General features: G+C 34.5%; 1 protein-coding gene across 1 annotated transcript in view; it reads left to right on the top strand.

Annotated features, from left to right (window-relative positions):
* The window catches only part of FER (FER tyrosine kinase), a 130,245-nt gene that overhangs the window by 46,244 nt on the left and 61,712 nt on the right, over positions 1-22,289 (top strand). The window contains exons 10-12 of the mRNA XM_015826368.1: positions 8,625-8,717; positions 10,523-10,726; positions 15,723-15,845. Of these exons, the coding sequence (XP_015681854.1) occupies positions 8,625-8,717; positions 10,523-10,726; positions 15,723-15,845 (420 nt within the window). The remainder of the gene's footprint in view (positions 1-8,624; positions 8,718-10,522; positions 10,727-15,722; positions 15,846-22,289) is intronic.

Raw genomic sequence — 22,289 nt, 5'->3', positions numbered from 1 at the left:
AGTTTTTAAGAAGAGACTGGACAGCCATTTGTCCGAAATGGTATAGGGTTTCCTGCCTGAGCAGGGGGTTGGACTAGATGACCTTCAAGGTCCCTTCCAACTTTACTATTATTATTATTATTATTATTATTATTATTATTATTATTATTATTATTATTATTATTATTATTATTATTATTATTATTATTATTATTATTTTGGGGAAAACACAATAATACCCAGTATTTAAATATTTCATAAAATATCCTACCATTATAACATCACAATGCATAAGCATTATTAGCTTGCAATCTTACATTTCTCATTCATCATGGCCTGCAGTTTAAGATTCCTCCTGAGTACTATGAAGTCACAGCAATGCAAAATATTACATATATAGATTTTAAAAATATGTCTTATACCTGCTGATTACATTCTACCTACAGCCTACCTCCCGAAATATCTGTTTTGTTTTAATCTTCTAAAAGTTTCATATGGTAGGTAAATCAGTTTCAAAGTCTCTACTGAGCTATATGGTTTTTAAATAGAAAATATTTTTTTAAACTTGATCAGTAGATTTTGTAGCATTTACATTAAATTTTTAAAATATTATCTCTATGTAATAAATTACAGATAGTATAAAAGCAGCCTAAGAATGCCATTCTTATGCATGCTAAGTGTTTGTGTGTGTATAAATAAATAAATAGGTTAAAAAAGTTTGGCTTATTTATAGTGATACTTGTATTAAATCTAGTGATGGTATTCACTGATCAAATAAAAACTGCTGGCAAAATTGGAGCCCTCGGAACTTCCCCCGTATCTGTTCCAAAGATTTGAAGGACTATTATATTGAAAGAAAACTAGGGAGATAACTGTATAAATCTGTTCTGTAAAAATAAATGTAGTAAGGCAAAAAATGCTTATGCTCTAGAGCAGGTGTGTCAAACTGCCGGCCAACGAGCCAGATGCATCATGTGGAAGCTGCGTCCTCCCCATTGCTGGCAATGGCAAAACAGTCCCGATACGTTGTGCGATGTCATGTGATATCGCGCGTTTGACATGTCTGCTCTAGAGCATAAAGGTCACCAACCTTGGTTGGCCGACCGGAAGAAAAGAGAGGGAGAAGCATTTTATGCACACGCGCATGCGTGCAGTGCGCACAGGACCGCGAGCATGCACATGATGCAAATGGGACGTCCCGAGGCATAGCAGTGGCCCGTTTTTGCACCATGTGGTGCAGCATCCTGTTTTTGCACCCCGCAGCTACAGCATTAACGCGAGTGTGGGTATGTGCACGCACTGCCTGCCTGTTCTAGATCTCATTTTATTGTATTTTTAATTAAAAGGCAGTCTAAATGAAGTCTGTCATGTGAAAACTTACAGTATGTTTACACTGTTAGTGTTCTCCAAATGTACTGGATTTAAATATATTTTTCCTGGCCAGTTTGGACAATATGACTGCATTATACCAGGTGTATGGTACATATCCTCATATAATTTGTTTTCTTGGTTCTTCAGGTAACACAGGTTCTCTGTCAAAAAAACAAATGTGTGTGGATTAAAATTCCTTTTGCATTTATCTTCTTACCAAACCTAGTGAAGAAATTAGCATGGAATCTTTGTTAGGCAAAATCCAGATTGATTGAAGAGAATATCCATTTTTTTTCAATTTTATTATCCTTTTATTTTCTTTAGGAAGAGCTTTTAATGTTATCTCATCTATTTGTAGATAATCATTTCAAAAATTCATCTGTTTTTAATAATGTATTCCTCTTGTAGCATATATGATATATTCAGTCAATTTCAATTTAAAACATTTGTATTCTGTCATATATCAGACTAAACTGAGAAACTGAACTGGGTAATGCTTTTGGGAAATGCTGGCAAATTAGCAGTGCCATTTAAATAAAATGTAAACTAATTAACTGTAAATCCTTGTTTTTACAATTTATCAAGATTGAACTATTAGATTAATTGGTTTTACAAACAGGGAAGACAACTTAATGTTACATTTCATGCTATGATGTTAAGTGAGTAGTTTGCAAGTAAATAACTAGCAGTTCACTTTTTAGGAGCCTTATGTAAATTGTTTTTAGCTTTCTGAGTCAAAGATTTCATTGTGCTACAGTAATCAAGTTCCCTGTATGTCCTTCCATTGCTCTCAAATTGTAGTCTTGAGACTTAGTTACATCAAGAAAATTCTGTCTTTTAATTTGCATCATGATTAATACCATATTTATATTTCTAATTCATTTTTTTTGGCATTGAAATAAATTTTCTGCAAAAAATTATTGAAAGGGCTGCAAATTTTATTGGACCACAAGGCTGAAAAATTCAAAATATACTTTATTATAATAAGGTACCTAGTGCATGCTTGTGTGCAAGCATTGTCATTGTGCAATCTCACACTTTCTCCAATTGTTTGTTGTCTCTTTAGTAGTCCAATTTCTTTCATATTGTAAACTGCCCTTTCTCAACTTTTGTTGATAAATAATGATATAACAGTTGTCAAAGAATAGCGTGGATTGATAGTTACAAGATTGTCTCTGGATCTCATAGAATCCTTGGATATTCTTAGAAAATAAGATCAGTTCAGCCTAGTTAAGGGGAGTGTGGGAGGCAAAGATGAGCTAAAATTGTAGAAGAGGTGGTATGGTGCAATCTTATCCATTTTATTTCAGATTGAGGTTTTGTGCCACTACAGCAGTCATTTTGTGAATGTACAGGTATTTCATAGAACTATTTTGTTAGAGCACTGACCACATACAACGTTTGAAAAGTACTTCTAGGTTCAAAAGCTTTACTACTCTATTTAAACTTAAATGATGCAGTTTATGTGGCATGTCCAGAATTGTAATGAGTTACTGCCTTTGTAGAGATAAAGTTTTTTCAGATTCAGCTATCAGTTTCTTCCATAACGTCTGTGCAAAGGTGATCCTGGAAAGAAGGACTCAATTTCCTTCAGTAAATAAACTAGCTCCCCGTTTGCTCTGCATAGTCATTTTGATTTCTGGAAAAATATCGGTGAAATCTATGATTTAAGTATATTTTACAGTGAGAAGATAAAGAATGTAAAATAAAGTGATGGATTAAATTCAGCGTCTGTCACATGCACCTATACAAAAAAGGAATTGCCTAAATTTGAATCCTTTTAGGTCTTATCATAATTTCATGTTATACTTTTGTTTTGATTATCTTGGAATGGTTTAATGTGAATAGAATTTATGAAGAGTAGCTGTGTAACAGTGGTTCAAAATGTCTAAGTGTTCTGTAACTTATTAACTAATGCTATCCTGGGAAAAATATTTTAAGAAATATTTTAAAAAATGCTAAATTTTGTTCAGCATTTTATAATGTATATATCAAAAGATTAATTCGTAATTTATAATAATAATTATATACTTACTTTTTCTTTGATCAGTGCTTTAAAGTTTTTTTTTAAAGTTTTAAACACTTTTTAGAAAATAGGGGACTGCAAAAGTATCTGTATCTGTTGAAAAAGAAAAAAGAAAAAAAACCCTAAAAGGCAGGCAGGATGCTTACATGAAATGAATTGATTTCCTTTAATTTCTAGTATTCTGTTTGGGTGGAAGTTGGAGAGTTAGGGTTGAACATTCCAGGTTCAACAACCAGTTGGAACAACTTATTTACTGTCTTCCCTGTCCACAAATACAACTATTTGATCGCCCAATTTTACAATGTAAGCTGAATTTTTTTTCTTGCAGCATGATGCATTATTATACAATATCAATATCAAGGCCTTTTTTATTGGGTATTAGAATTTTTGCTATAAACCGTTTGTAAGAAAGTTTCGACGACATGAATTATCGATTGTCAACCAAAAATCCTTGTAATAGAAGAGTCGTAGGACTTATAAAAAACATTGAGTTAGCTTAGACTCTTATTCACGGTAGACCTTTGAAGGACTTTTTGATAAGACGAAAGAATATGACAACCATACTTTATCCATCAAATCTCATTTTCTATTGGTGCAAGAGTGGTTTGAGAGATGGAAATTAATCTCCCTAGTTTAGGAATTCTGAGATTACTTGAGAAGCACAAAACTTCCTTTAAAGTTTATGTCCTTTTTCTTGCAATCTGCTACTTTGACAGCCAATGATTTCTTTTAAAATTCTCCTCTTTTCTCTTCATAAGTAAGCTACTGAGGTTGATACAGAATATCCCAAGTTAAATAACTAATTAGATAACATTCAGTTTACTCTTTAATTCAATCACTACTACTCCTGCTGCATATAAAACCTCCACTTTAAATCTGTTTTCCTCCTTCACTTAATCCACTGCCCAAAAATCCAAAGAACTATTCATTAAATTTCTGGTTTATACCAGGCAGTTACTAGTGTTCTCCCCCTCCCCACAACACACACACAAGTTGGCTTGATGTCCTTTCAGCAGTTAATCTGAGAAGGAAGCTGAGTTGGTGCTAGGAAGTAAATTAGTATGATATGTTTCCTGACTTGTTCCTCTCTTATGAGGAAAAATATATGAGCAAATGCAGTGTTAAAAGACAAGAATGTTGTGATTCATATCTGCTAACCTAATTTGACTTCTACAGTATATACAAACTGTCTTCATTTTAAATCTTCAGTGAGCTAGACATTTTTCTTCACAAGCTACTTAAGAATGAAATAAGACATAATATTGAGATATGTACTGTACATAAGCAGGATTAGGCCTGTACAAAACTTGTGAATTCAACCATTTCCTTCATCTATTTCTCCCACACCCATCTTCTGTGCTGCTGAAATAAAAGATTTGTCAGCCCGTCAAAGAAGACAGAATAGGAAATAGATGTCACAAGGATTACTGGAATTCTATTGCTTTAGGACAGTGATGGCGAACCTTTTAGAGACCGAGTGCCCAAACTGCAATCCAAAACCCACTTATGCATCGTCGGGTGCCGGGTGGGTGTGGACCATTGGGTGGGTGTGGCCCATTGGGTGGGCGTGGCTGCGGTGGTAACAGCAGACTGGGTGGGACTAAAAAGTTCAATCAATCAATTCCAACTTTGCAAGATCTTTTTTTTCCCCCGCGAGAAGTTTAAATTGACTGATTGATTGAATCTTTTTTTTTGTACACAGTGGCCGAGGCCTAAAGTGAAAAGGTTTTATAAAACCCAGCTGAAGGCCTAGGATTGGGCGATGGCGCGAGTGCCCACAGAGAGGGCTCTGAGTGCCGCCTCTGGCACCCGTGCCATAGGTTTGCCACCACTGCTTTAGGATGTATCAACAGAATTTTGAAAGACTGACATAGACCGTTTACCTTTACACCAATGTGGATCAAGACAGACCAATCTGGCATTTCTTTCGGACTTCATCCTGCCTTTCAGGGCTTATCTAACAGATACTGATTACCTTCTTCAAGGACAGCGGTCCCTAACATTTGCAGTTTGGCAGCCTGGCTGGGGGGAGGGGGAACTGGGCTGTGTGAGTGGTGGCCCAGCTTGCATGCATGTGCACAGTTCAAATAGTTGAGCTGCATGTGCACATGTATGCGTGCCAGCCCACTAGTCGCATACACGTGCACGCTGCCTCCCCACTCGTGCAAGTCAAGCAGTTGTGCGCATGGGCCCGGTGCTCCTGCGGCTCCATTGCAAATAGGCTGCAGATTGGGAGTGGGCTGCAGCCCGGGGGTTGGGGACTCTGCTCTACCTTACCAATTTGGGTGCTAGACTAATCTCTTCCAAACCTTGTTAAGCTGAAATTCCTGGTTTATAAGTAACAATCTAGTATTTATTAAAAGGAAACTGAATTCTGGTTCATTTCTCATCTTGGATATTTAGGAGGGTTGTATAGATTTATGCACATATTCCAAACTAGTTTCCTCATAATGTGTAAACTTGTGGTTGTTAATTTATTGGTTTAGACAACACACTATATTTTTCGTTCCTTTTTTATATACTGCTTGAGTCAGTTTTAAGTACTCCAGACTTTCTTAATAAGAACCGATTGCAAAAAGAGTCTATTGATATGGGTGTGTATATAATTTTACAAAGGTAAAGCAAACCATTTTTTATTAAGGAATCCTAATAATGGCTATTACCAATGTTCACGTAAGATACTTGTTTTTGTATTTCTTCTCTGATAATTTTCTTACATTTATGCCTTGAACAGAATTTTATAAATGCCTGAAGGATGTGCCTTTTGAAAGATATCAGATTCCATCTGCCCTATTTGATTTACATTTTACTGCCTTTTCTAATGCTTGTAAAGCTTTTATTAGGCTTTATGTAAAGCTATCTTCTACTATCTTAGGCCAATTACTTGGCTTATCTTTTCTTTATTATTACATTAAATGAAGTGAATTATTTCATATGACTCAACTATTAATATATATTGCATAAAGTATACATGTATTAATATATTTATAAATATCATTATTGATGTGAGGATATTCAAAAGCAGGTGATAACTATTATAAAAATATAGTCTCCCTTCTTCTGGAGAAGATTGAGATATATTGTCCTATATCTAATTTGTTCTAACTGATATGTTTGCTCACACATCAAAGCGATCTGTTTCATGCATTTGTTAGTAGTTTTGACAGCCGCTGTTGCTGTCCATCTTAAAATTAGCGAATTCTCCCCTCTCTGCTTTCTGGTTTTTAAAAATACTTAACTAGATAAATATTTATATCTTAAAAGATAGTAAATATATAGAGTAAAGGAAGCCAAGCAAAATACAAGGGTTAGGGATATTATTTTAATCATATGTTCTACAGAGGACAGTTAAATAGAATGTTGGTGAATGCAATATTAATGCATTATTTGAACTAGTTTGGGGGAAATCACCCCTTTTCCCTTTAGAGATATGAGAATGACTCATTTAGCTGCTGCTAATTCCCATAATTTATTTATATGAAAAAGACCCTTTGTCTTTGTGTTACTGAGGTGTATGAAGTATGTTGATCATCCCAACTCCTGGCAGACCTAGAAGCAAAATTAGACACTGTATCTATGGTAATGTAAGGATCAGGTTTTTTTTTTTTTTTTAAAAAAATAGCCATTTAATCCACTGATCTACAATCAATCTGTCGGGGAACTCTCAGTAGCTCATTTTATTATTGGACAAATTGTAATTTCAAAAAGATATGTTTGTTGTCTAAAGACTATTTTGAGGTTCCAGACAGTCTATTTGTGACAATTTTTATATCAATTGATCAGATATTATTTGAAATAGTTTTTAATGGCTAACTCAGTTTTATTTTGTGCAGATGCTAAATTTGCATCTGTTCTCCTTTGTGTCTGATAATTTCTTCTTAATGTTGGCTTGTTATGTTCTACTTCAAGTTTATTTTAAATCTATATCTATCTATATCTATATCTATATCTATATCTATATATATATAAATAAAAATGTAAATGTTCGTTTGTTCAAAATCTTAAATCTCCGAAAGTTCTTCACCGATTGCTTTGAAATTTTGACACAACGTTGCATTCGAATACACACGTGTTTTTATATACCTACTATTATATAGATGTCACACCTGTGACAGGTAAAAACATTTAACCTATCTGAGCCACAGCAACGTGTGGCCGGGTACAGCTAGTATCAAATAAAAAATATCACTACTATATTGATTATTTATTCACCATCATCCCAGCTAGCTTTGGTCTGAATTCAGATTAACATTAAAATAGCAAGTCATAAAGATGAATGCTCTAATATGTAAATTGGTAAGAGATGTGATTTTTTTTGCCTCATTTTGCTTATCAAGGGAATGCAAGGAAGAAGTGAGCTATAGCCCCAGCACCTGACTGTGCATATGATAACATTATTTATGAACAGTGTCTAGTGACACAAAAAAAGACATTCAATTGCTGTTGAAATGTCAATATTAAGAGATGGTGTCAAGAATAACAATCTGGGTTGGCTTTGCAAACTTTTGTGTGGATGATGAACCATTTCCACTATTTAAGCAGCAATACTCATGTATTGAAGTGTAAGAATTTACCAATACAAACAGTGACTAGAATCCAATGAAGTCTAGAAAATTAGTTACCAATCTACAGCACTTCCAAATAATATATTTGTAATTTTCTACTTTCTTGCATTTTTACACAAAGGCTTTCTTTTGGAACTCATGCTCAAATTCCTAGATTTCAGTACAGGCCTGCATTTTGTTTACATATAATTCCATTGAACTTTCCCTTTTGTATGGCCTCTTTTTTCTGAATATGTTATACAGTACTGTTCAGCTTTGTATTCAATCTTCTGTACCAGTATCAGAATACTACAAATAGACCATATTCTCTTGGAAAGTCCTGTAAATGTGTTGTTTGTTCCATTTAATTTGTTGCATAGTTTTGTTGTGGTGGAAAAATGCCAAGGAAAACTTAATAAGATACATTTAAGTTTTTAAAAAGAAAAAAAATCAGGGTTATAGAATGAGACTATTTTGGCAATATATGAAAAACATTTTATTTTTTAATAGTCATAGTTTCTTGGCAAAACTATTCAAAAGTACTAACATTTTTAGACAAACCCGAGACCAAGAAGCCATTTTCACTCATGTTTGATGATTAACTTGGGTAAAACCAAAATTTTATCTAGCAGTGACTATTTAATCTGCTACAAATCATTGTTTTATTTTCTGTTGGACTATTTCTCCCTCTCTTTGTTTCCTAGGATAAAAAAGATAAAGTTTCCAGGTTTGATACTATTCGACATTCCATTGCTGGTATGATAAGATCACCAAAGTCTATGTTAGGCTCGTCATCGGTAAGTGGACAGGTAATATATTCTAATGTCTATATCAAGAAAAAAAATTGCTTTCACCATTTTCTGCATAATTTTCTGTTATTTGCTGCAGGATCATTTATTTGATTAATGTTTACAATACTTCCTATATTGAGAATGGTATTTCCTAGCCGTCTGCAGTAGATGAAACCCTTCGTTAAAGAATTCAAACATTTGAACTCCCAAAGTACAGGTGCACATTCATTTAATAAGCAAAGTTTGGATTAAACCTAAATGTATATAAATAGATTTTATTGTAATCAAGAAAGTCATCAAATTTCAGGTATAATCATAATTGAAAAAAGTATCTGTCCCTGAGACCAAGTCCATAAGAGTTACCTAGATTCAAGCTTTCAGTCTAATGGCTAGTATCAGAATGCAAAGTTAGGCTAACAGAATTAAAACAAAAGGATGATGAAATATCAGAAAAGAAATACTGTACACATTTATTGGCCCATTTGGGGCTTCTCTTACTCATTGATCTGCTTGTCATGTTTGTACCACTGCCTTATCTGTTAACTCTTCTAAATTAATTAAACCTGTGGGTGAAGTTTCATCAGAGTTTTCACTTAAAAAATGTGCCGATATAAGTTACATCATCATTTTCCAATCTCAGCCTTTATCTGTCATATGCTCTCACTTCTTGTTAAAAATTTGACTTACCTTGATGCAATATATTATAGGAAAATATGAATGGGAACAGCTTGTTCTCAGATAGGTTATGTTAATTTTAGTTCATGTTGTGATCAAAACCTGGCACACCTAAAAAAACAAATCACTTTGAAGATATAATATTTGTTAAGTATGCAAATAACAACAGTGTACACTGGGCTTGTAGCAAAGCATTGGCAGCATCCTGAGCAGCCCTGAGCAAAAAGAAGAACCATAGCTTATAAACCTTTGGCCTGCTACATTGAAAGGACAAGACAAAGGCAGACAGAATAAAATACAGCATGATGTTGGAATGATTTTGATAAATGGATGATTTTCTCATTATTTATCCTTTATTATTAGATCAAGCATGCTAGCTATATTATCTTCAAGATATAGTCAGTGAATATAAACAAAATGGTTTATTGGTCTACTGGTTTCTGTTTGATACCTTCTCCCGAAGTCAGGATCGATTTGGTTTCCTGCAAATGTTTCTTTACAAGGGCACTTTCAGTAGTTCACATGAAAGGAGCGAGGGAGGAGGCATTTCATAAGATTGATAATGAAATGCAGCTCACACGTGAAGGGAGGGGTACTTTTATTACCATACTCACTAGAGCATAAGTATATAATCCAGTATTACAAGAAAATCATTCATTCATGTGCATACAGAGAAGGACAGATGGGACAACCTTTCAAAGGATGTGGCTACTTCAGTGCTTTAAGAAAAGAAACTAATGTTCTAAGAAGCTTCTCTTTGGAATATTTTGCACAGCCCTATTAATGCACAGAATAGTAGAGCATTATTCTCTGTTCATTTATTTATATCTATTAAATTTATATTATAGCATATAATACAGCAATCTTCCTTGTTGTATTCTAATATATAATCCAAAGAATCAAATCCTGCACAAGTCCCTACAGTCTTTTTGAAACATTTTTAGAAAGAGTTTGCCATGTCAACTTTCACAATCTGCAAAAGGTGGCCAGGTTACCCAACTGTTTTCATGCCTAAGGCAGAATTAGACCTCAACGCACAGTCTTCCATTTTTAGCCCAGTGCCTTTAACCGCTACAGTAACTTGATTCTCATATTTGCCATTATATTAATCATTTTTTCCCATGTTTTTCTTTAAGTTTTTTGATGTAATATCAGCGGGTGAAAAACCCCTGGCAGAACAAGATTGGTATCATGGGGCAATCCCAAGAATAGAAGCTCAAGAGCTATTAAAACAGCAAGGAGACTTTTTGGTGCGAGAGAGCCATGGGAAGCCTGGTGAATATGTCCTTTCTGTGTTTTCTGATGGGCAACGGAGACACTTTATCATTCAGTATGCTGATGTAAGTTTGACATTGATTTTTTAAGTGATTGAAGTGCACTTGATTTCAATAACTACATAAATAGTTTTAAATTATAGTTAGGTAGCTAAATAATTATGCACAGCTTGGGTATTATGTTACCTACCTGCTTCTTAAAGCTAAGAAATCATTATCCACCTCTTAAGAGCCACAAGTACTGTTCTGTGCATTTGATTCAGGATTCAGTAGTTTTCAATAGTGATCTTTCAACCTTTGAACTGGCGCATAGGAATGTTCTTTGCTCTCTTGTTAATTTCTAATTAGAGATCTTTAGAATTGTGTGATTGCTAGTTGCCATTTTTATCCTAAAATGCACTGATCTAATTTTTCGGAGAGGTGCAGTTCTTTATTTATTCAGCGTTGGTTCTTCCAATTATTCTTGAATTTCATGACTAGAACCTTATGTAGAAATTTCTGAAAATAATATCGACCCCCCCCCTCCCAAATAGGCAAACTAGTATGTTAACAATTGCAATGCATCACTGTGCAATAAGACTACTGCAGTGCATTCTACAAGAGGCTGCCTTTCAAGAGCATTCAGGAACTGGAATTGGTGAAAATGCAACTTCCCAATAATTGTTGGGTTTTACCTCCAAGTATACATGTGCCTTAGTCCCTACATTCATTGCCAGTAGGTTTTTGAATGCAGTTCAAAATGCTGATTTTTTCCCCCCTGTAAAGCCTGTGTGGCTTGTGCCTGGTATTTCCAGGAGCATCATTTCCTATTTGAATTGGCCAGTACTGTATGTTCATGACAGAAGAAACACTTGATCATACCCCAGTTCCAAAGAAGTGAGGGCAACTGAGGCCAGGAGATACTACTTTTGTATTGCAGCCTTCTGTGGAATAGCCTCCCCTTAGCTTGCCCCATCTGTTACAAAGTTCCTCAGAATGGAGCTCCTCTGGACAGCGTTTGGTGAGTTTCTATATTGCCACCATCTTTAATAGTAGTAGATGCATGTATTACTGCCGATGGACTGAGTTTGATTTTTTATATTCTATGCTTAGTTTTTTATAAGTTTATATTTGTACTCTGGATTTTTAAATTGTTGATTATAAATTAGGAATGTTTCACTGTTGATGTTGTAAACTGCAATGAATCTGTAGCTGACTACACATTATATAAATGGAATGAATGAAAGAAAAAATATAAAGCAGAATGTTCTCAGGAACACTAGCATATTTGGTTTCCAGACTGCAGAGTTGTACACAAGCTGTTCCTGTTCTTCAGAGGTATACTATTAGTAAAAGGGAGGATGGGGGAAGTTAATTATTCAAACAAATCCTCCTAAAATCATGAAACTGTGGTAGGAGGATACCTATGCTCCATTTTTCTACCCTAATCCTGATTTTAGATACATGCATGTCCTAATATGGCCAGCCAACTTTTCATAAAGCTGTAGTATACACACAATAGATAATTCACAATCGTTTCATTGAATTGTGAAATAAATATTTCTAATTTGAGGAATGATTAATTCATTTTTTTCACACAAACGTCTTAGTGGAAATAAATCACTCAAGCATTTAAATTCAAAAGAATCCACAGATGTAAAACACCTCAAGCATTTACCGCTTAAAAGCCTAAACGGGGAAGATTAAAATATGAAGAGTGTGAAATAATGTTTTCTGAATTAAGTATGGATGGAGATTATATGAAATTATGGGATTGGGTTACTGCTCTGCAAGAAGCAGATATTAATAGAGCTAAATAAAGCTAAATGTCTTGAAAACCTTCTGGAGTACACTATAAGATATATTTAGCAATCTGAAATTTATGGTGTAATAATTACCATATTATATAATCATCTTATATTTGGGGTATTAATGAAGTTTTTTCAAAACCTGTGCTCAAATATTATCTCAAAAGACTTCATTATTAAAAGCAATTGTAAAGACAATTGTAGTTGACCAGAACTATTTCAGAAAAGCAAATTTCATGTGTGTGTGTGCTGTATTTGTTGAGCTCCACATTTTTTTATCACTTAATACTCTACGACAAGAGTTATGAAGCAGCCTTCATAACCTTCAGTGGGAAGAAAAGCCCTGTTATTTGTTTTCATGATTCATCATCACTGTGTTTCAAAGGAATATTAGACTGTTTAAAAGTTCCCTAAATATTTTTTGGATTACTGTATATTTTTATTTTGCTTTATTCCATATATGAACAATATCCATTTATATCCTGTTAAAATAGTTCAGAGATAAAAGAGATATTGTATATTTCAGCTACTTTCAATGGAGATATTTCTATTGTTTTGTTTTAAAAACAACTATTAGAAAATAGGTCCGAGGTTGCTACTTTATTCTAATTTTTATTCCATGGCTTAGAACAAAAGTTATATATTCGGTTGTGAAATATTTTCTTTGTTAAAACTGGAAGTATTTCAAGGCACCCGCTGAATATTGCTTCTTGTATTTGAAGACAGTTTATGGTTTTTCTTATCCATAAGATAGTACTACTACTACTACTACTACTACTACTACTACTACTACTACTACTACTACTAATACTAATAATAATAATAATAATAATAATAATAAAGTTGGAAGGGACCTTGGAGGTCATCTAGTCCAACCCCCTGCTCAGGCAGGAAACCCTATACCATTTCAAACAAATGGCTGTCCAGTCTCTTCTTAAAAACTTCCAGTGTTGGAGCATTCACCGCTTCTGGAGGCAGGTTGTTCCACTGGTTAATTGTTCTAACTGTCAGGAAGTTTCTCCTTAGTTCTAGGTTGCTTCTCTCCCTGATTAATTTCCTTCCGTTGCTTCTTGTCCTGCCCTCAGGTGCTTTGGAGAATAGCTTGACTCTCTCTTCTTTGTGGCAGCCCTGAGATATTGGAACACTGCTATCATGTCCCCCCTCGTCCTTCTCTTCATTAAACTAGACATACCCAATTCCAGCAACCATTCCTTATATGCCTCCAGTCCCCTAATCATCTTTGTTGTTCTTCTCTGTACTCTTTCTAGAGTCTCAACATCTTTTTTACATCGTGGTGACCAAAACTGGAAGCAGTATTCCAAGTGTGGCCTTACCAAGGCATTGTAAAGTGGTATTAATACTTCACGTGATCTTGATTCTATCCCTGTTAATGCAGCCTAGCACTGTGTTGGCTTTTTTGGCAGCTGCAGCACACTGCTGGCTCATATTTAAGTGATTGTCCACTAGGACTCCCAAGATCCCTCTCATAGTTACTACTATTGAGCAAAGTACCCCCTATACTATACCTGTACATTTGGTTTTTCTTGCCTAAATGTAGAACCTTACATTTTTCACCATTGAATTTCATTTTGTTAGATAGTGCCCAAGTGTTCAAGTTTGTCAGATCCTCCTGTATCTTAAGCCTATCTTCTGGACTGTTGGCTATTCCTGCCAGCTTGATGTTATTTGCAAATGTGATGAGTTCCCCATCTATCCCCTCATCCAAATCATTAATGAAGATGTTGAAGAGCACTGGGCCCAGAACAGAGCCCTGGGGCACCCCACTATACACTTTCCTCCATGTAGATGCAGTTCCATTGAGGACCACACACTGGCTATGGCCGGTCAGCCAGCTACGAATCCATCTCGTGGTGATGCTGTCTAACCCACATTTTTCTATCTTATCAAGTAGTAGGTTGTGATCTACTTTATTAAATGCCTTCCTGAAGTCCAAGTAAATTATATCCACAGCATTCCTCTGGTCCACTAATTTTGACACTTGGTCAAACAATGCAATAAGATTTTTCTGGCATGATCTGTTTTTGGCAAACCCATGTTGGTTTTTAATAATGACTTTGTTTGCCTATAGGTGTTCACTGATTCGTTGTTTGATTATCTTTTCCAGAATCTTCCCAAGTATTGAGGTCAGGCTGATAGGTCTGTAGTTTCCTGGATCTATTTTTTTCCTTTTGAAGATGGAAACTACATCAGCTCTTTTTCAGTCCTCTGGTAGTTCCCCAGTGCTCCAGGATCTTTGAAAAATATAGTTAAGTGTGTTCTGAGATCACATCTGCCAGTTCCTTGAGAACCTTGGGGTGTAATCCATCTAGTCCTGGTGATTTGAACTCATTTAGGCTGGACAGGTGCTCACTTACCATTTTCTTGCCTATCTTAACTTGTGTTTCTAATCTATTTTTTATGGTACTGTTTTTGATAGGTTGGACTGTTTTTTCCCTTTGTGTAAAGACAGATGCAAAAAACGAGTTAAATAGTTCTGCTTTCTCCCTGTTGCTTATTACCTTCTTGCAATTTCCCCCCACTAATGGACCAATCATTTCCTTAACTTTTTTCTTGTTTTTATATGTTGAAAGAAACTTTTTTTGTTATTTTTGACTTTGGTCGCAAGCCTTAGTTCATTTTGAGCCTTAGCTTTCCTCACTTCATCTTTGCAGGCACAGGCTATTTGCTGATATTTTACCTTAGTTATGTGCCCCTTTTTCAACATAATATTTATCTCAATTTACTGAAAAAATTAAAGTTCTGTTCAATTAAGCTGTAATTTCCTGCTCATTTTTATAGCATGGTCATGCTTTTACAATTAAATTATTTCCACAGAAGTTCAGTTTATTTACTGTGTATCCTGATTTGATGATCTATAAACTTTTTGTTTTGAATGAAGTTTACAATTTTATTTAGTAAATATGTATATTGGCTACAATTACAGTGTTGGATATAACAACAATGAACATCTGTAAGTTAAATAAACTGTCATTTAAAACCTTCATGAAGAGAGGAATGAAGATAGTAAAAGAAGCAATTATTAAGTTATTTTTCCAAATGTTTCCAGCTGTTGAACTATGGTTTAGCAAACTAAGTCATACATTATATATTATCCAAATAATTATAGTTTAGTAAATCATTTCAGCATTCTTTGGTAGAGGCTCTTAGAAGACAACTGGTTGCATAAAACAGCGGTAAAGTCAGGCATGGCTTTATTAATGGAAAGAGCACCCGTTGCTTAACTTTGGTATTTCTTCCTCAATTTTGTCCTATAGAATCAATACAGATTTGAAGGAACAGGATTTTCAACGATTCCTCAGCTTATAGAATATCATTATACAACAAAGCATGTGATTACAAAGAAATCAGGTGTTATTCTGCTGAATCCTGTTGTTAAGGTATGTATATTTAATACTAATGGTGGAAACTGAAAAGTAGGCTACATGGTATTGTGTAGTTCTCTTTTTTATGAATATTTGATTTCTTGTCATCATTTTTATTGTTATTCAAAAAAGTTAAAATAGAAAACCCCAGAAAAGAAGAAGATTCACAGGAACAATTAAACAAAAAAAAGAAACAAAACATTAAAAAAGTGCATTTTAAAAAAAACCCACCACAAACACACCTACATATATTATTCCCTCTAGGTGAATACTGTTAAATGTATTACAATATTAGTTTCCCACTCCTTGTGAAACAGGCCCAGCATTTTTTCAAACTTCTAATTCTGTTTAAAATTATTAACCTGTCATCTATCTACTGTATTAATGGCCAGATAGTTAACAAACAGATAGAACAACAAACAAACAAAAAAGGCAAAAACAAACTATCACCCTCTGCTAACAAACTATTATTGTATTCAACTTGTAGGAAGTTTACCACGGTTTTTTTCTATCCCCAATCATCCCAACAGTTAACTCTGATTCGTCCTGAATCAAATATCCATGATTGTATCTTAATGACATCTCTTATCAATTGTTCTCTAGTTAAATATAGTAGATCCATTCTCCAAAGTCTGTCTATCTTCCCCAAAAAGTCCAACTGAAATTATTTTTTGAGTTGAGTATGATAAATCCATTCTCCAATCTTCATTTGTCCATTCAGTTTTCTATTATTGTAAAAGAGTGCAAGCTTGAACTTTGAAAAGGCATGCATAATCCTCTCAGGCAGTTCTAAGTTTAAAAATTCATATCAGTCTCCTGTACCGAATCTACCACTCTCAAATCAAATTCCTTTTGTGAATCTAATTTAACTCCAATTACTTGCATTTGGATTTTTTTTTTTTTTGCAAACATTATTATATTGTCAAACTGTTTAAAAAAGTTTTCAACTTGGGTTTGCATATTACCAAAGGATCTTTTTTCTACCAGCTATACTTAGTTGTCTCTAATATGATACATTGCTGCTCTAATATAACTTGGCAAGGGAGAGATAAAGCTCCTCTGAGATTGGGAGGATATTCCTTAGAATAGAGAGGCGGGGAGAATATTTTTAGATGTTTCACTCCAGAATAAAAAAGAATTTTGAAAAAATATTCTCCAAAGTGTAGTGAAAGTCCATAATAGATGTAAATGAAGTCTAAACATTTTCATTACTCCAAGGCATGCTGTTTTTCCTTATGGAAGACAAAGGTTATTCAAAAAAGTCAAAAAGATCAAAGGAGAAGAGCAAAATAAACAAATAAAATCCAGCAGGGGGTTAAAATAAATCAGCATTGAACAGGCCGGTCAACCTTTGAGATAGGAAGCAAAGCAAAACAGAAGCTTTAAAAAGTGTAGTTGATACCCAGGCATGCTTAAGAGAATGGTCTGCCAAAAGGAAAAAGATGGATGACCTGGTTTTCCAGTGCTTCTACTAGGAACTGTAATTTTCAAGATATCTTGTCCCTGGTGGGTCCATGGCAGTCAAAAACCCTCTTGGGTGTTCCCAAATGCTCCCATTCAAATCCAGGGAGCTGGACTGCCAAAGAACCAGTTTTTGCAGATTGGCAGATTGTAGGTAGAAGAGAAAAATCTCCCTACTGTTCAGTAGCCGTCTTGAGGAGCAGTCCATGAATATTTGATCTTGCTTGCATATTTTGTTTCTAAAATCATATAAAACACTTAACCTTTATTCTTTCAAAGAGTTATGCAAGCTCAGACACATTAGAAAATTAAAATGTCAAACAGACTGAAATTACTGCTTCATGTTGAAGCATTTCGGGGGGGGGGTTCTGCATTGAGGCGGACACTTGGGTGCAACACTGGGATAACCAGAAAGTGGGTGGTAATCTGGGATGGATTCTGGGCAGTTGGGTGGCATGAAAATTTGTGAAGGACTCTGGATAGCAAAGGACAAACCAATCCTAATCATAGTTGCTAAACAAGAACTATCTATAATATTAGTCCTCATTTTGGGGTTTTTTTTTCAGCTTTTACATAGGCTTTGGTTGTTTGTGAATGGATATTTTATCCTTCTCTGCTTCCCATAAGGTTATAACATTTGTTCACAGTGATTTGTATAAATGTATTTTTCCAAATAATAACATGTAATTATTATTAGAATATGAACCCAGACAGTAAAGCAGCTGAGGACTTCTAGTAGTTACTTATAATAAAGTATGATTTGTGTGTGTGTGTATGTGCGTATCTGGGATATGTTATGAAAGAGGCTGTTTAGGGGTGGGTAACAATCACTGAGATTAGTAATTTATTTTATGGACTAAAAATATATGAACCTCCCATGTTACAATACTAATATCAGGTTTATCATAAACTTTTTTATGCTATTCTTGTAATAAACCTTTTAGATAAGAAATGTTTGAGTTTTACTGAGTGCCCTGCCTCTTGGTAATGGAACAGTCAACTTTTCTAATTCTACAATTTCAGCTATTTTTGAAGCTTTTTCTTTAAATGTTCATTATGTTAATTCACCTAAAAATTAATATAAAACTTTGATTTATTGATTGAGTGAAATATTGTCAACATTGTGCACAAAAATATACTTTTAAAAATTACTGTTTTCCTAAACAAGTGAAACTTCTGTAAATACTGTCAGGAAAATGAAACATATTTTTTTTTAGCAAAAGACTGGACCGTTATGATGAACTTTGACTTGGCAGGAACTATTCAGCAATATGTGAACATTATATTAATCATAATAGTGGGAAGATATAGACTTGGTTTTGGAAATAATCTGTAGCCTTATATACCTTAACGAATACTGAATACTTTTTTATAATTCACACCTATCAAATATTCATTTGTATTTATTTTAACTGGATTTCTTTAAAAAAAACTTCAAGCGGCTAAATTGTGATCATGCTCATAAAATCAGACGAATCAATTTATCAAATAACTAGAGTAAAAAGGAATTTCAAAATATTTTGTTAGATTTTTTTCATGTGATGCATGCAACACAAATGCTTTCTTCTATGTTAAGTACTACTTGATCACTGTTTGATTGCTTGTTTAAAATTCATGTGAGGTAAGTCCTTGGCAGGAGTCCTTGAATATTTTAATTCTCCTTTCATACAAAATTATCCTACGTGTATCCATTTAGTAATTGGAATTTAAACTGAAGCATCAATTGATGCTATGGAACAAACAAAATGATGTTCAGTTAGCTTATTGAATAAATGTTAATTTTTTTACTGTGTCATTGAAGTAACTATTAATAGATATGGCCCAATTACACATCATGTTCACTATATGTCAAGCTAGGAATCATAATGGAAAATTCTTAAATTAGAAGTGTCAAAAACATTAAACAACATTGTGTGAGTAATTTTTTTTTTGAAGGAAAAAAAGGTAAACAAAGATTTCCTTTTATGCTTACATATAAAGTAATAATGTTTTGCTAATTCAATAAATTATCATTAGAGTAATGAAAATTCTATTGCAGCAATCATGGCCCAAATATATTTGACAAGATAATAGTAGCCTATATATATATAGTGTGTGTGTGTGTGTGTGTGTGTGTATGCTTTTATAAATATATTTTAAAAATCAATTATATATATATTATTATATATAATTATATATAATAAAATTTATATATTCAAATATGTGAACATCAGCAGAGGGATGTTTGTATTGCGCTTTCTCTTTCTGTGTGTGTATATAATATATTGAAAGCACTGCATTAGTAATAAGAAAATAAAAAGTTAATGTAGAATATTCATTAGAATTTAATGTGTTTTCTGAGGTAAGTATTGCATTTGTGTCAGGTTCATTGGCTTTCTGTTTATACAAAACAAATTTAAAATGCTGGTTTAGAATCTTAAATCCTTGTACAATTCGCTATCATGTTACTTTAATGAATATTTGAACCCATGTTTTAGAAAATCTGTTGCATTCAGTTGCGGCATATTTTGCTATGAATTCAGGCATAAGGGACCTGGTGACAGAATTTTTAGTACCTTCAAACTTAGAATTTCCTTTGATTGCCCTCTTTTGTTTTAAGGATAATAGTCCTTTAAGTCCCCATCCCACCATCTGTTTAATACATATTAGAGATTGAACTCATATCTCTTGAGACTTTTTATCATTCATTTCATGTGATCATCTTTATGGAAAGCTAAATTTTGCATCCTGATTTGGACTCCAATTAATTTCTGGATTGAGTGTCTGATTACTATCGTAATTAATGGAAAAGCCCTTTGAACCAAAGGTCACATATGCTGTTAAATTTCTACACACACACACACACCCAAATTTTAATTCTGTTTCAAGATAGCCGCTTGGATACAGGATCCTAAAAACAATACATTGTTTTTTCCGAGACTTGGAAAGAAAAGTGATTCTTTTAGTGAGAAAATTGCCTCTGAAGTAGGCTATCCAGAAAAGAGTGTTGAACATTCATCATAATTGACAAGCACCTAAAGAACAGGACTGCATTTCAGATTCCCATCTACTGGAGTTTCCCTGTGGAAAATGTAAGCCTTTCTGTTTCTATATGGATCATCCAAAAATACTTGAAGTGGACAAAGCAGCAACTGAATCTTAAAATTCTTCATAAATATGGAGGATTTTTGCCAGGGTGATGGGCTCTATTTTACACACTGTGATATGGAACAGTCATATTGGAGGTGGGCAAAACCATAGATTTAGGCAGTGATTTTGTTTTCATTAAGTGTATGTGGCCTGAGTGAGGCTGTATCATGAATCAGTTTTTTAAAAAAAAAAAATCAGTAGGAAGAGCTCTTAATATCTGGTGAAGCTTAAACATTTTCCAAATTTGGAATTGCATAACTATCTTTTTTTCTCATTAAATGGATTTATAGAAGGACTACGTTTTCCAGTGTGGTTTTGATTTGCTAGCAGGCAGGAACAAACTGCATGAGATCTGCTCTACTTTCTAGCAGATACATATGCTTGTGTTTTGCAGTCTTTTTGATAAACATTGAAGTGAACATTCCCTTGAAAGTGCTTCTTGAAGTAACACAGCTTCCATCTTTCTAATAGTCAAGTAAAATGGCTGCATTGCAGTGCTTTATTTGCTATGATTACCTCCTGTTGGAACTGCTGATTGAAGTGTCAAAGTTTGTGGAAACATCTCACTCAGACAAGTCACATTGTCTTTTTACTTCCAGGAGGACTGCTGCAACATCCATTTGTCACAAAGCACATCTCTGAGGCAAAGCTGAGCTACCACACACAAGCCTATGATATGTTGTCTTTTGGTCTTATCACAAATCCCTCATGTAACCAAATATCTCTTAACTCCTAAATATTTAAATAAATTTTGACTTGGAGGTTTAAATGAATGGCCAACAAAGTGGTCTTTAATAAACAAATGCTATAAAAATGTTAGGAGAAATTTAAAAAAAAGGTTTGAAGGCCAATTATATATAAAATGTTTTATATTAGTAGCCCTGTTTTGCAAATAACTTCAAGGCTTTGAACCCCTTAATCTGAATTTAACAATTGCTTTGCAAGTCATAACATTATGTCCTCTGCTGGAGGAAGGAAAAATAATGAGAATTTAGGAAGTAAATAATGTTTCACTTGAAGCTCCCCTCTGTTTTAACCTGCCAGAAATGCTATTCTACACTATATATATATATGCGCTAAAAGTTTTTGGATTGCTAACAAAGAGTTAAAGGGGGACTGGGATGGCTATTTCGAACTAATTAGCTCTCATTAGCCAGCTCGAAATAGTCGTGAGCATAATGGCACACTGGTTACCAGCATGTACCGCAAAGCCACCCACACTGACAGAATACTCCACAGTGACAGCAATCATCCTACGGCCCACAAAATTGGCTGCATTTGCACCCTGTTTAATAGGATAAACACACACTGCAGCACGGCAAGTGAAAAAGCCAAGGAAAATACACACCTTTTTCAGGTGTGCATACAGAATGGCTATTCGGCCGACTTCATCCGACATCATCACCAGCAACGGGCGCCATGTGCTGCAGATGACAGGCTTCCAATCACTACTACCTGGACCACACTCCCCTATATCCATGGAGTGGCAGAGACAGCTGCAAGAATATTATCTGAGCATAACATTAGAGTGGCGCATAGACCCAATCAGACTCTCTGAACACGGGTAATGCGCCCCAAAGAACCCTTGCCCATGAGTGAGATGTCATCAGTGGTATATCAAATCAATTGTAATAATTGTGCATGCAATTATGTAGGTGAGACCACGAAGCATCTTCGGAAGAGACTGCATGAACATCAGTTGGCCATCAAATGCCATGAGCAGCAGTCCCAAGTGTGGGCTTACACTGTAGAACACAACCAGACGTTTAATTTCACTGAGGCCAGGCTCATTGCTCATGATGCAACAAAGTGCGGCTGTCTGCTAAAAGAGGCATGGCTATCCCAACAAGCATTCCATCAACCGGCATA

The sequence above is a fragment of the Protobothrops mucrosquamatus genome, unplaced genomic scaffold, assembly GCF_001527695.2.
Source record: "Protobothrops mucrosquamatus isolate PMUCROS unplaced genomic scaffold, P.Mucros_1.0 scaffold3080, whole genome shotgun sequence".
Classification (NCBI taxonomy): Eukaryota; Metazoa; Chordata; class Lepidosauria; order Squamata; family Viperidae; genus Protobothrops; species Protobothrops mucrosquamatus.
Note: the sequence above shows the minus strand (reverse complement) of the source record. Positions and strands in the feature narration are given on the sequence as shown.